Source organism: Triplophysa rosa, unplaced genomic scaffold, assembly GCF_024868665.1.
Source record: "Triplophysa rosa unplaced genomic scaffold, Trosa_1v2 scaffold337_ERROPOS204441+, whole genome shotgun sequence".
NCBI lineage: Eukaryota > Metazoa > Chordata > Actinopteri > Cypriniformes > Nemacheilidae > Triplophysa > Triplophysa rosa.
This window is the reverse complement of record NW_026634342.1, coordinates 4,764-17,315: the sequence shown is the minus strand read 5'-3', so window position 1 is coordinate 17,315 and position 12,552 is coordinate 4,764. Positions and strand designations below refer to the sequence as shown.

General features: G+C 48.5%; 1 protein-coding gene across 3 annotated transcripts; it reads right to left on the bottom strand.

Moving 5' to 3' along the window:
• Window positions 1-7,454: 7,454 nt before the first annotated feature.
• LOC130550453 (sodium/hydrogen exchanger 9B2-like) lies at window positions 7,455-12,072 on the bottom strand. 3 transcript variants are annotated; one of them, XM_057327936.1, is made up of 6 exons: window positions 9,053-12,072; window positions 8,877-8,963; window positions 8,718-8,810; window positions 8,353-8,523; window positions 8,127-8,269; window positions 7,455-7,691 (listed from the first exon to the last, which is right to left on the bottom strand). In XM_057327936.1, exons 2-6 carry the CDS (start codon window positions 8,911-8,913, stop codon window positions 7,560-7,562), a joined length of 576 nt encoding a protein of 191 aa, XP_057183919.1. In that variant the 5' UTR covers window positions 8,914-8,963; window positions 9,053-12,072; the 3' UTR covers window positions 7,455-7,559. The 3 variants fall into 3 exon arrangements, 2 of the variants coding, with proteins under 2 accessions (XP_057183919.1, XP_057183918.1); XR_008962419.1 differs by lacking the exon at window positions 8,877-8,963 and having other exon boundaries at window positions 9,051-12,072; XM_057327935.1 differs by having other exon boundaries at window positions 8,877-12,072.
• Between the last annotated feature and the right edge of the window lie 480 nt (window positions 12,073-12,552).

Genomic DNA, 12,552 nt, shown 5'->3' with positions numbered 1-12,552 from the left:
ATATTTTAATCGATTGACAGCCCTAATTATTACATATAGGAATTTATAGTCCGTTTCATATTTGACCTGTGTTTCACCTTACCTTAAATGTGTGTGTGTGCGCGTGTGCGTGCAGAGTTGGGTTTTATGCATGTGGGTGTGTATGAACCTGTGTGCGTGTCTGTGTTCTGTGTGTGTTCACTTTGTTGTTCTTACTTCTATAACTTTAATGTTTCGCTTATAATCAATATGTTTCATGTACAGCTGCTTTGTAACAATGAAAATAGAAAAAAGTGCTATCTAAATAAAGTTGAGTTGAGTTAAGATTCATTAGTGTACATCGTACTGAGAAAAACGGCAATAATACAGTCTATATTATACCATGTATTCTGTGTTGTCTTTATTTTTCATATATCTCTTTACTATAGTAACTGCTGCCTAAATGTAAATGTAAAGCTGCTTTGCAGCAATGCAAGTTGTGAAATGGCAACAAAATTCAATTGAAAATGGAATCAATAGTGGGCATTATATCCACTGATCTATATGCATGACTGGATTGTGCATAAAACACTAAACCGACGGCAGTAAGTGAACCCACTGGAAGAGTTCACACCACCATGTTGACATGCCCAACTGACAGAGAGTGCCATTGACTTACAGTTAAAATCACGATTTATTAATGGTTTGCCATACTCTACTCTACTAGTGTTTATATTTATTTCGGGCGGAAATGGCACAGGTGTAAATGTTTAGAAATAAAGTATCATGACTTTAAGAACACGCAGAGTCAACAGCCTTATTTCTCTGAATAAACTGTATTTCCTCCTGACCTACATCCATATGACAAATATGGCATTTTATGGCAGTTTGCGTAGGATTGTTATTTGTTGGCTATATATTGTTGAATTATATTGTCGTATTATATTGTATTGTCATTGTGTTGAATGTCTGTACTAGAAGCTTCCAACACCAAAGAAAATTCCTTGTGTGTGCAAGCACACTTGGCAATAAAGCTCTTCTGATTCTGATTCTGATTCTGATTCTGATTCTGAATCAAATGTTTCACCAGTGTTCAAGGTGTCATGTTAAAGTCCCCATGAATCGTAAGTTACGATCGTTTTTACTTCTGTATTCTGACGTTTTTTCAAGTGAAACAAAATTTTAAATGAGAAAAAATAGTGGCCGTGGCTTGGTTTTTTTTGGTGAATTAATTGGATGTATAAAAACAGCTGTTGCATTCTGAAATGGAACTGGGAGCAGACGGACAGCTGAAGGGGAAATGCTGCGTTCCAGACACAACTGGGGTTTCAGATATTTCCACCTCAAACCCAAACATAAATGTCTGGAACAGCACTCAACATGGGATCTCTGAACTCTCAGATCGATCAACCCCAACCTCAGGGAGACGCATCATTTTAAGCCCAAAATACTGCCAGAGAGAGTAGCACAGAGCTACACAACGTCAACAGATTGACCGATCAAACAGGGTTTACAGAATTCCAGCCAATCAAATGACAGAGGCCAAGCAGAATGTCAGCCAATCAAACTGAATAAGACCGAGGCAGGCGCTAACAGAAACCGATTCAGTTCCAATGACTGTGACCGTGTAGTGAGATGTGAGAAGCCAACGGTTCCCCATCTGTCGGTTCGACACAACGTCGAGAGACCGACAGATGGGGTTCGTCCCTGAGAACCAATCGCTTCCGACTTCTTAGAAAAGGCCAATGAAAATTGGCGAATGAAATTTGCATGCCGGACTCCGCCCCCGGATATCCGGGTATAAAAGGGAGACGGCGTGCCTCATTCATTCACTTTTGTTCTGAGGAGCCTGAGACCTCTCACGACTGCTGCAGAGGACAGCACGTGTTGTGGCAAGGAGGACACAACGTCTCGTTCCCTCCATCAGGGAACCGAGGTTACAAACGTAACCGAGACGTTCCCTTTCTGTCGGTCTCTCGACGTTGTGTCGAACCGACAGATGGGGTTCCAATGGAAAACGCCATAACACTGTGCCCTGTCACAATCTCAACGAAGCGACGGTGACTGGCCTGGGCAAGTCAGCCGTGAGCGCTACCGCAAAATTATAACCTATCAGTGGGTAGGTAGGGGGTCCCAGAGCTTTCTTGAAAGGTGGGAAGGCCCCTACCTTCGGCCTCACAGGCGGCGGCCTTGTTTCTTTAACAGCGAGAAGCCGCCCGGTACCGTAAGGCCACTGGGTAAGCGTTACTTCCTCAAGTGGGGGATGCGCTACAGAGACCACTTCCTACCGCAGGGAGGAGTCTAGTGGAGATACCAACATGGTCTCACCGATGGGGGAGAACTCATGGGAAGAAAGTGCGGCTGAAAAGTAAACCGCGAGGTGGAGGTCCACCTGGGGAGGTCATGGGTTACCAAGGTGGGAAACAGCATGAGGATACATCAGACGGAACCGCCCTACTGGGGGGTTGCAACGTCTGGTAGCACTAGGTCCGGTTAGAGCTATGTTGCGAATAACTCCGGAGATACCCGGCCTAAGGGGCAGGGCTGCTCTGCCCAGCCCGCCCGCAGAAGGTGCTTGCTAGTGATGGATGGAGTGCCTGTTCTTCACCCAGTGGGGGAAGAAGGGAGGCTAGTTAGTATGCTGACCCCCTTAGGAAAAAGGGGGAAGGTACTGTCATAGGCGTACACCCTACCGGCCGCAAGTCTTGCCTGACTGCAAGACTCGAGCCGATACCGGTTTTACGCGGATGCTGTAGGACCTCGAGAAGGTGATGGGTGTAGCCCAACCCGCAGCTCTGTAGATGTCTGCCAGAGAGGCGCCTCGCCAAACTCTGTTTGAGACAGCCCTCCCTGCTGATCTCCAAAACAGACAAAGAGCTTCTCAGAGCTCTGTGGCTCTGCGTGCGGTCTAAGTAAAGGCGCAGCGTGCGTACTGGACACAACATGGACGGGGTTGGGTCTTCCTCCCCAGTGGGGAGCGCCTGTAAGTTCACCACCTGGTCCCGAAAGGGAGCGGTGGGAACCTTGGGCACGTAGCCGGGCCGAGGTCTCAGGATAACGTGAGAATCCCTGGGTCCGAACTCTAGGCAGTCAGGGGACACGGAGAATGCCTGTAGGTCCCCTACCCTCTTGATAGAGGCGAGCGCCATAAGGAGAACCGTCTTCATCGTGAGATGAGGAAGAGAGGCATCCCCTAGGGGCTCAAAGGGGGCCCTGGTGAGACCTGTCAGGGCTACATCCAGGTCCCGAGAGGGTATGGAGCGCGGACGAGGCGGATTGCGCCTCCTAGCACCCTTTAGGAACCTAATGACCAGGTCGTGCTGCCCTAGAGACTTCCCAGCAACTGAGTTGTGATGAGCGGCAATGGCGGCTACATACATTTTCAGTGTGGAGGGGGAGAGGTTAGTCTCGAGTCTCTCTTGTAGGAAGGACAGCACGGACCCGATCGCACAACTCCGTGGGTCTTCTCCTCGAGAAGCACACCAGGTCGAGAAGAGGCGCCACTTGTAGGCGTACAGTCACCTAGTGGCAGGTGCCCTAGCCTGAGAAATGATAGCTACCACCGCTGGGGGCAGACCACTCAGGATCTCCTCGTCCCGTCCAGAGGCCAGACATGTAGGTTCCAGAGGTCTGGCCTGGGATGCCATAACGTGCCCTTCCCCTGGGAAAGCAGGTCCTTCGTCAGGGGAATCGGCCAGGGGGGAGCTGTCGTCAAGAGCATTAGCTCCGAGAACCAAGTCCGGTTGGGCCAGTGTGGCGCAGCGAGTAACACTTGCTGCTCCTCTTCCTTGACCTTGCACAGGGTCTGTGCAATGAGGCTCACTGGGGGGAAGGCGTACTTCCGCTTGTCCCGCGGCCAGCTGTGCGCTAGGGCATCCGTGCCGAGGGGACCCTCGGTCAGAGAGTACCAAAGCGGGCAATGGGTGGTTTCGAGGGAGGCAAACAGGTCTACCTGGGCCTGCCCGAACTGCACCCAAATGAGCTGGACTGCGCGGGGGTGGAGTCGCCACTCTCCGCGAGGCGTAGACTGACGAGAGAGCGCATCGGCTGTCTGGTTCAGGTCGCCTGGGATATACGTGGCATGCAGGGAGCGGGTCACCTGCTGACTCCACCGGAGGAGGTGTCGGGCGAGTCGTGTTAACTGCAGTGAGCGAACGCCACCCTGACGATTGATATACGCTACTGCCGTAGTGCTGTCCAACCGGAGCAGCACGTTCTTGCCCTGCACGAGAGGTTGCAGCCTCTTCAGTGCGAGTAGCACGGTCCACAACTCTAGGCAATTGATATGCCAGCGCAGGCGGGGGCCCGTCCAAAGCCCCGACACTGCGTGCCCGTTGCACACTGCACCCCAACCCTGCAGGGAGGCGTCCGTCGTCACCACGACATGCCTCGTACATACCCTAGGGGTACCCCTGCCCGAAGGAAGGTCATGGAAGACCAAGGGATTAGGGTGCGTCGGCAGCGAGGCGTAATCACCATCCGCCTGCTGCCGGTGTGCCACGCTCTCCAGGGAACTCGACTCTTAAGCCAGTGTTGGAGCGGTCTCATGTGCATCAACCCGAGGGGTATCACCGCCGCCGAGGATGCCATGTGTCCCAGGAGCCTCTGAAATAGTTTCAGGGGAACCGCTGACTGCTTGAAATGATCCAGGCAGTTCAACACCGACTGGGCGCGCGTGCTGTGGACAGTCGCACTGTCATGGTGACAGAGTTGAGTTCCATACCAAGATAGAGGATGCTCTGCACAGGGGAGAGCTTGCTCTTCTCTCGGTTGACTTGTAGCCCCCATCGATCTAGGTGCCGGAGCACCAGGTCCCTGTGTGCACACAACAGATCTCGCGAGTGTGCCAAGATAAGCCAGTTGTCGAGATAGTTGAGTACCCGCACACCCTTCTCCCTGAGAGAAGAGAGGGCGGCTTCCACGATCTTCGCAAAGACTCGTGGAGACAGAGACAGACCGAAGGGGAGGACTCTGTACTGATATGCCTGACCCTCGAAAGCGAACCATAGGAACGGGCGATGACGAGGGAGAATCGAGACATGAAAGTAAGCGTCCTTTAGGTCGATTGCCATGAACCAATCCTGACATCTGCCAGATGTCAGGATGCGCTTCTGCGTGAGCATCCTGAACGGCAGCTTATGCAGGTGTCCGTTCAGGGTACGCAGACCTAGGATGGGGCGCACCCCCCCCGCCTCTTTTGGGGACGATGAAGTAGGGGCTGTAAAACCCCTTGGACATCTCGGATAGGGGGACGGACTCGATCGCACCCTTCGCCAGAAGGGTGGTGACCTCGCCCCGTAGTTCGGGAGCATCCCGGCCTCTGACCGAGGTGGCGAGGATGCCCCGGAACTTGGGCGGGTTTCTGGTGAACTGGATCGCATAGCCGAGACGGATCGTTCTCCTCAGCCACCGTGATGGTGTGGGAAGCTCGAGCCAAGCTCCCAGGGACCGCGACAAGGGGACTAAGGGTACGATCTGCTTCATCGACCCCCCGAGGGGTGGTTCGATGGCTGGCAGTGCGGGTCTCTCAAAGAAGACTGGCTCTGCTGGTTCGCCTGCCTGGCGATGCAGCTCCACGCACCGTCGATTTGAGAGTGCTGAGGGCTGCAATGTACATTCGATGTTGCGCCTCGCCATGACGCAACGTCGAGTTGCCGAACACCGTCGTGTAGAGGGTGAGAGCGGCTGTGATAAACACCCAGAGAGAGAGAGAAAAACCTTTAGAAGTGGGTAGTTGGGACGGGGCAGGAACCGTCCCGGATCGACCAACCAGCAATGGAATGGCTGGGGTCGGGCCCAAAAGGTGCTCTCGATCTCCCTCGGGTCTTCCCATGAGGGCCGCTACGGCTTCCGCCGCGGCTGCTGATGGGGTGGTGGTCTCCTCTTCGACGTCTCCCGGGGGGCCGCCGAGTGGGGGCACCGGAACCGGAGTGTCAAAGAGGACCAGGGCTGCTGGGAAGCAGAGGGTGCACGGGATCTCGACGGCCAGGGGGCAGCCGAGTCGTGGCGGGGGAGGATATGCTTGATATCCTCTGTCTGCTCCTTTTACTGTCGAGAACTGTGGCTCGGCAGTATCACCAAACAGCCCCCCCTTGCGAGATGGGTGCGTCGAGAAAGCGGACTTTCTCGCAACCCATCTGTGCAGGGTTTGGCCAGAGGCGTCTCTCCTGGACCACATGTGTGGACATCGCCCGACCCAGGGCCCGCGCGGTCACGTTGGTCGCCCGTAGAGCGAGGTCGGTGACGGCGCGGAGTTCCTGCATAAGCGCTGGGTCGGTCTTACCCTCGTGGAGCTCTCTGAACGCCTTGGCCTCAGGATGGCCATAGCGGGGAGAGAGGGGACAGCTTGGCCCGCAGCAGAGTAAGCTCTCGACATCCTGGATGCCAAAAAGCCTACGTGCTTTGGACGGGAGTCTAGGTCGAGCCCCAGGGGGACTCGACGTATCCTCTAGCTGCCCCACCATCGAGGGAAGAAAGGGTGATGGAACTAGTTGACGTGCACGCGCCGAAGGGGGCGTTCCAGGTCGTACTAAGTTCCTCATGCACTTCCGGGGAAACACGGCACTGGGGCGAGTACGGCATGGAGCCGCTCTCAAACCCGAGGTACCATGTATCCAGCCGCGAGCATTGGGAGAGGCAGTTCGGGCACTGCAACCCAACGCCGGCGGCCCGGGAAAGCATGGCTGACATTTCGACGTCCGCTTCTTCCTGATCTCGACCCCCCGAGGGAGGGAGCTTCAAGGAATCGTCGGAGTCTGATGCCAGTAAGTCACCCTCCGATGCTGCAACAGACATCTCATCATCACGTACCGTGTCCGATACGTGATTGAGGAATAAGACGGCGGACCGTCTCATGGGGAACGGTCAGACGAGCAAGACGAGGTGCGAACGGTCCGCGAGCCAGTGGCTGAAGGATTAGCGCTCACAGTAATCCTCATATCACCCTCGCTGCTCGCCGTAGTGGGCGGCAGGGCCGTAGTCCTGCCGTCACGGAACGGGAAGCAGACGAGGTGGTGGCTGAGCCCCGTGGGAACACAGTCACCGGTGACGCAACGTCTGAATCGTCAACCGCCCGCAGTGCGGGCAGGACGTATCCACAAGGGCTGCCCCAGCGTACTGGAAGCAGACCTCGTGTCCATCCCCCTCCTCGATGAGTGTGTTGCACCCACGAGAACAGCGGGACATGCCACGCTGGAGAAATTTGCTCTTTTAGAATGCTCGAACACCTCTGGAACCGCCGAGACGCCCAGGGGAAGTCACCGCAGGAAGGGACCGTCCGCTGCACCACGTCGTAGAACCGGCAATCTGGAGTTGCTAAGCAGTAGCGAGAGTTGATCTTCACAAGCAAAGGCTCCGAAAAACAAAAGGTGAATGAATGAAGCACGCCGTCTCCCTTTCATACCCGGATTTCCGGGGGCGTTGTCCGGCATGCAAATTTCATTCGCCAATTTTCATTGGCCTTTTCTAAGCAGTCGGAAGAGATTGGTTCTCAGGGACGAACCCCATCTGTCGGTTCAACACAACGTCGAGAGACTGACAGAAAGGGAACTCCTTTTTACATTTGATAACCGACACACACAAAAAAAATCATAAAAAAATTATTACCCAAGAATGAAGCTCCAGATCCAGGGTAGCTCCAGCAAAAAATGACCCACAACAGCCACCGTACACGCCTCGATAACGCACGGGCCAACAGCAACCCTCACACACACTGATTTTAAATGCTGCAGGGCCTAAAACACACACACACAGGAATAAAGCACTGCAGATCCTGAAACGTGCACACACACACACACGCACACACACACACAGACACACACGCACACACACACACATACACACACACACGCACACATTGGGTTTCCATGTTTTATGGGGACATTCCATAGACGCAATGGTTTTTATACTGTACAAACTGTATCTCATATTCCCTACCCCTACCCCTAACAATCACACACAACTGTCTGCTCTTTTACATTTTCACTAAAGTTCATTCTGTATGATTTATAAGCTTGTTTCCTCATGGGGACAAAAAAATGTCCCCACAAGGACAAGGATTTTGGATATTGCCATATTTGTGGGGACATTTTGTCCCCATACCGTAGGGTTTACCCTTCCCATACACACACACACGCACACACACTCACACACACAGTATCTGTACGTACAGAGGCGTTGAGTCCCAGGCCAGCTCTGCTGAGGATCACGGCGAGAGCGATGTTTCTAAGAGCTGAAGACCAGTTCTGATCAATATAAACACTGTCTGTGACATACGGCACATTCCTCAACACAACACCTGCCAGCAGCATTCCTGAAACACACACAAAACATTCATGAAATACACAAAACCTTTGTGTGTGTGTGTGTGTGTGCGTGCGTGTGTGTGTGTTTTACCTAGAAGAGCAGGTATTGGAGGTGTGTTCGGGAATCGAAACACACTAATGAGTTTTCCTCCACACACAGCAGAAAGAAACACAACCACTAGCCCAAAAAAATTCTGTCCTGGTGCACAGGCAGGACCCGTCACAGCCCAGACCACCCCGAACAACAGCGCCCCCAACAGAGCTGAAACACACAACACAACACAACACGCAATCATCATCACACATACACTGGAATCTCATCAAACACAACACATTCAGATCACAGAGGACTATAATGTGACTAACACATGAAACATGACCGCCACTTTATCAAACAACAGCCAATAAAACCCAACACAAGTGTCTGCAGTAATGCAGCATGAACAACATTATTACCTCTGCTCACCACAGACGCAAGAAAGCCGTGTGGTTTTGGGCAACTCTGCAGTTTAGCACAGAGCTCAGATGCTTTCGTGGATGTCTGATGACCTGAAACACAGAAAGTAGTGAATTAAGTTAGATTGTTTGTGTGTGTGTGTGTGTGCGTGTACTCACAGGTGTCTGTTTGTTGTGTTTCTCTCTCTTCACCCATGATTCTTTAAGTTCTTGCAGCTGTAAAAGAACTTTGACCTTTGTGTGAACCTACATGCACACACGCACACACACACACAGTTTAATCATTAGTGCTGCTGCTGACGTTCATTACTTCAAAAGATTGGACTGACTTACACAGTTCTCTGTCTGTCGACTCCAGTCGATGTCTTTGAATCTGCTTTACTCACAACTGGGAAAATCTCAACAGATCACAACACTATATAAGAAAAACAACATAGGCAGAGATAACATGACATCACCATTTTCCCTTTAATACGATTGGTTCATTCATGAATCCCCTCCTCTGTAAGTAGAAAAGAAAATGATGAAACAATGAAAGTAAATCTAGCGCATGAGAAGTTAACACATGGCCGTCTGATCTTGATCTTATACTTCAAATCTGGTTTTCCATCTTTATTGCATGAGAAACAGGAGAGAAATGATTATCTCCATGATCTGCTTCATCTACCCAGGGTTTGTAAACTAAAGCGGATCAAATAAAGCCTCACATCGGTTTTAAAAAGCTTGCGCTGAATGTATGAAACACTGCATGACTCTATAGGCCCTTTCATCACTGACTCTTCAGAGTGTTTTCTGTATTTCTCTCCCAGCTGACATCACAGAAGCACTTCATATGCCCTATTAAAACTTTGAATTACAGTATGCGTGATTTATTGATCACTATACGTGAAACTGTAACCAGAGAATCACATGTTTAATAAAACCCAATTGTTTAGGGGCACACACTCATGTTTCATAATGATGGATCTGGATAGAAACATATACTGTTTCTTGTTTTATTTCATTTTATTATTGTATTTCATTTATCTCATTTGTTACAATATTCATCTATCATATGTATTCTATTCGTATTATTTGTTCCTTACTTTCCTGTTGTTTAACCTCGTTGGGAGTTGTATTGTCTCTTATGCTGATATGAGTATCCAATGGTCTCCATCTCAAGGTTCATAATAACGTCACGAGACAATGTTTTGATACTGTAATCTTGAATGGTTAAAAACACATATTGAATCTGTTTCTAGTCAGACGAAGTTTGACAGAGCTCGACTGAGATTATTCAATAAATCATTTTTCAGTTTATTTAACATCACTTCGTCTCCTGCCTGCTGTTATTCCCTTCAGCTCTGTATCTATTGACTCACAACGGAATTGATATTTCCAGGTTTAATAAGTTCCTGACGGAGAGAGATCTAGTGAAACTGGACTCTAAATTTATGATCGGAAAGATCTACAAGCCGTATCTCATAGTTGGATCTATCAATAAAGTAACCTAAACATGTCTTCACAACCTCAAAACTGCACACAGTGATTCAGTGCCTGCTTCTCATATCCAGATACTAAGAAATAAACGAATAATTAATGATCTTAGAGTAAAATTCCGTTTTTTAGCTCTACGGGAAAAAGTTCATGTAGAAATTTCAGTGCTGCTCAGAAAGACAATCTTCAGTGTGTGCGTGTCGGCACTCTCAGTGTTTGTTTTAAAGTTCGGATGTTTGGAATGGTTGTCGCTGGTTTAGTCGAGCTGTCTGCGTGTCAAGTGTGATGAATTACATGTTAAATACTGCCAGTGCCAGCGTGTGTGCGTGAAGATCATCTAACCGTGCACACACCACATCCATTTATGGTCATTACAATGTCGTTGTGTGTGTGAAACAGAAGAAACCCCTCGGCTGTTTCTTTGAAGTCTAACTTGCAGATTCACCAAACTGCAGCAGAATTACAAAACTATGGAGCGAAAATTGTGCCTAAACTTAACAAACAAATCCAGCGTTTTGCAAACAAACGCAACCTTTTTTGAAAAAGAAACTAAACTCTGAAACAAACAGAAAGCGTTTTACAAATACATAATGCAATTCGAGAGAAAATGCAAAGGTGTAACATATAAATGTACTGTGTTTAAGTCTCACCTTTTTATGAGATTCTCTCAGCTTGATTTTCTCACAAATGTGACCGTGCAGATTTTCTCACAAATGCATGTGCAACAGCAGGTGGTGCTATTGGGAATTAGTTTCTATAGGAAGAAGCCATGAACATTTCCTTGCGTGCCACCCTTGCCAGTGCCAGAAATTGAATTAATTTCATTCATCAAGTTTCATTCAGTTAATCTCATGAAATTTATTGAAACTGTTAATAATAATCAGTTGCTGTTCTTAATAATAAATAATGAATTATGCATTGGTTTTAATATACAAATAACATACAACAAACTGGATGCATTTGCAATGTTGTCACCCCTTCCACCCCATCTCATTCTCTCGTTCTTGTTTCCCAACTGTTTACGTTCACAAAACAAACTACTTATTCAAGGATACTTTGTTTCTTATAAGGGAATTTTGACAATTTTGTGTTTATATCAGAGCTTGCTCTGGCATGGGCAGGGGTGGGCTGAATCCCCCTAAACATCTGTCTTGCCCACCCAATGAGAATCAAAAAATAACACCAAAAATTGTTGTATTTTCTATTGGCTGAAAGCAACGTCACTCTTCACTTCACTGCTCTGGCTAAACCTATTTAGGTTTAAAATGAATGCTGCTATTTTTTTGGCTATTTCAAGCTATTTGGGCAATTTTTGCAATAAAATAAACCAGCACAAAAAAACAGTAATATAAATCTAAGTCAAACAATTGAACTATCTGCTGTTTTGGGAGAAGTTGCATAACTGAGAAAATCTGCACGATCACATTTGTGAGAAAATCTGCACGAAAATCTGCACGGTCACATTTGTGAGAAAATCTGCACGGTCACATTTGTGAGAAAATCTGGACGATCACATTTGTGAGAAAATCTGCACGGTCACATTTGTGAGAAAATCAGGACGTCACATTTGTGAGAAAATCTGGACGATCACATTTGTGAGAAAATCTGCACGGTCACATTTGTGAGAAAATCTGGACGTCACATTTGTGAGAAAATCTGGACGTCACATTTGTGAGAAAATCTGGACGTCACATTTGTGAGAAAATCTGGACGATCACATTTGTGAGAAAATCTGCACGGTCACATTTGTGAGAAAATCTGGACGTCACATTTGTGAGAAAATCTGGACGTCACATTTGTGAGAAAATCTGGACGTCACATTTGTGAGAAAATCTGCACGGTCACATTTGTGAGAAAATCTGGACGTCACATTTGTGAGAAAATCCTGTACGTCACCATTTGTAGGAAAATCTGTACGGTCACATTGTGAGAAAAATCTGCACGGATCAAGCATATGTGTAGAGAAATCTGCAGGTCAACATTTGTGAGAAAATCTGGACGTCACATTTGTGAGAAAATCTGGACGTCACATTTGTGAGAAAATCTGCACGGTCACATTTGTGAGAAAATCTGGACGTCACATTTGTGAGAAAATCTGGACGTCACATTTGTGAGAAAATCTGCACGGTCACATTTGTGAGAAAATCTGCACGGTCACATTTGTGAGAAAATCTGCACGGTCACATTTGTGAGAAAATCTGCACGGTCACATTTGTGAGAAAATCTGCACGGTCACATTTGTGAGAAAATCTGGACGATCACATTTGTGAGAAAATCTGCACGGTCACATTTGTGAGAAAATCAGGACGTCACATTTGTGAGAAAATCTGGACGATCACATTTGTGAGAAAATCTGCAC

Bases quoted from the DNA above. Each gene is read 5' to 3' on its own strand.
- LOC130550453 (XM_057327935.1), bottom strand. From the start codon at position 8,913: ATGGGTGAAGAGAGAGAAACACAACAAACAGACACCT. The intron at 8,270-8,352 runs GTAAAACACACA...TGTGTGTTTCAG, and splicing joins TCCAATACCTGCTCTTCTAG to GAATGCTGCTGGCAGGTGTT. The intron at 7,692-8,126 runs GTACGTACAGAT...TGTGTGTTTTAG, and splicing joins GCCTGGGACTCAACGCCTCT to GCCCTGCAGCATTTAAAATC.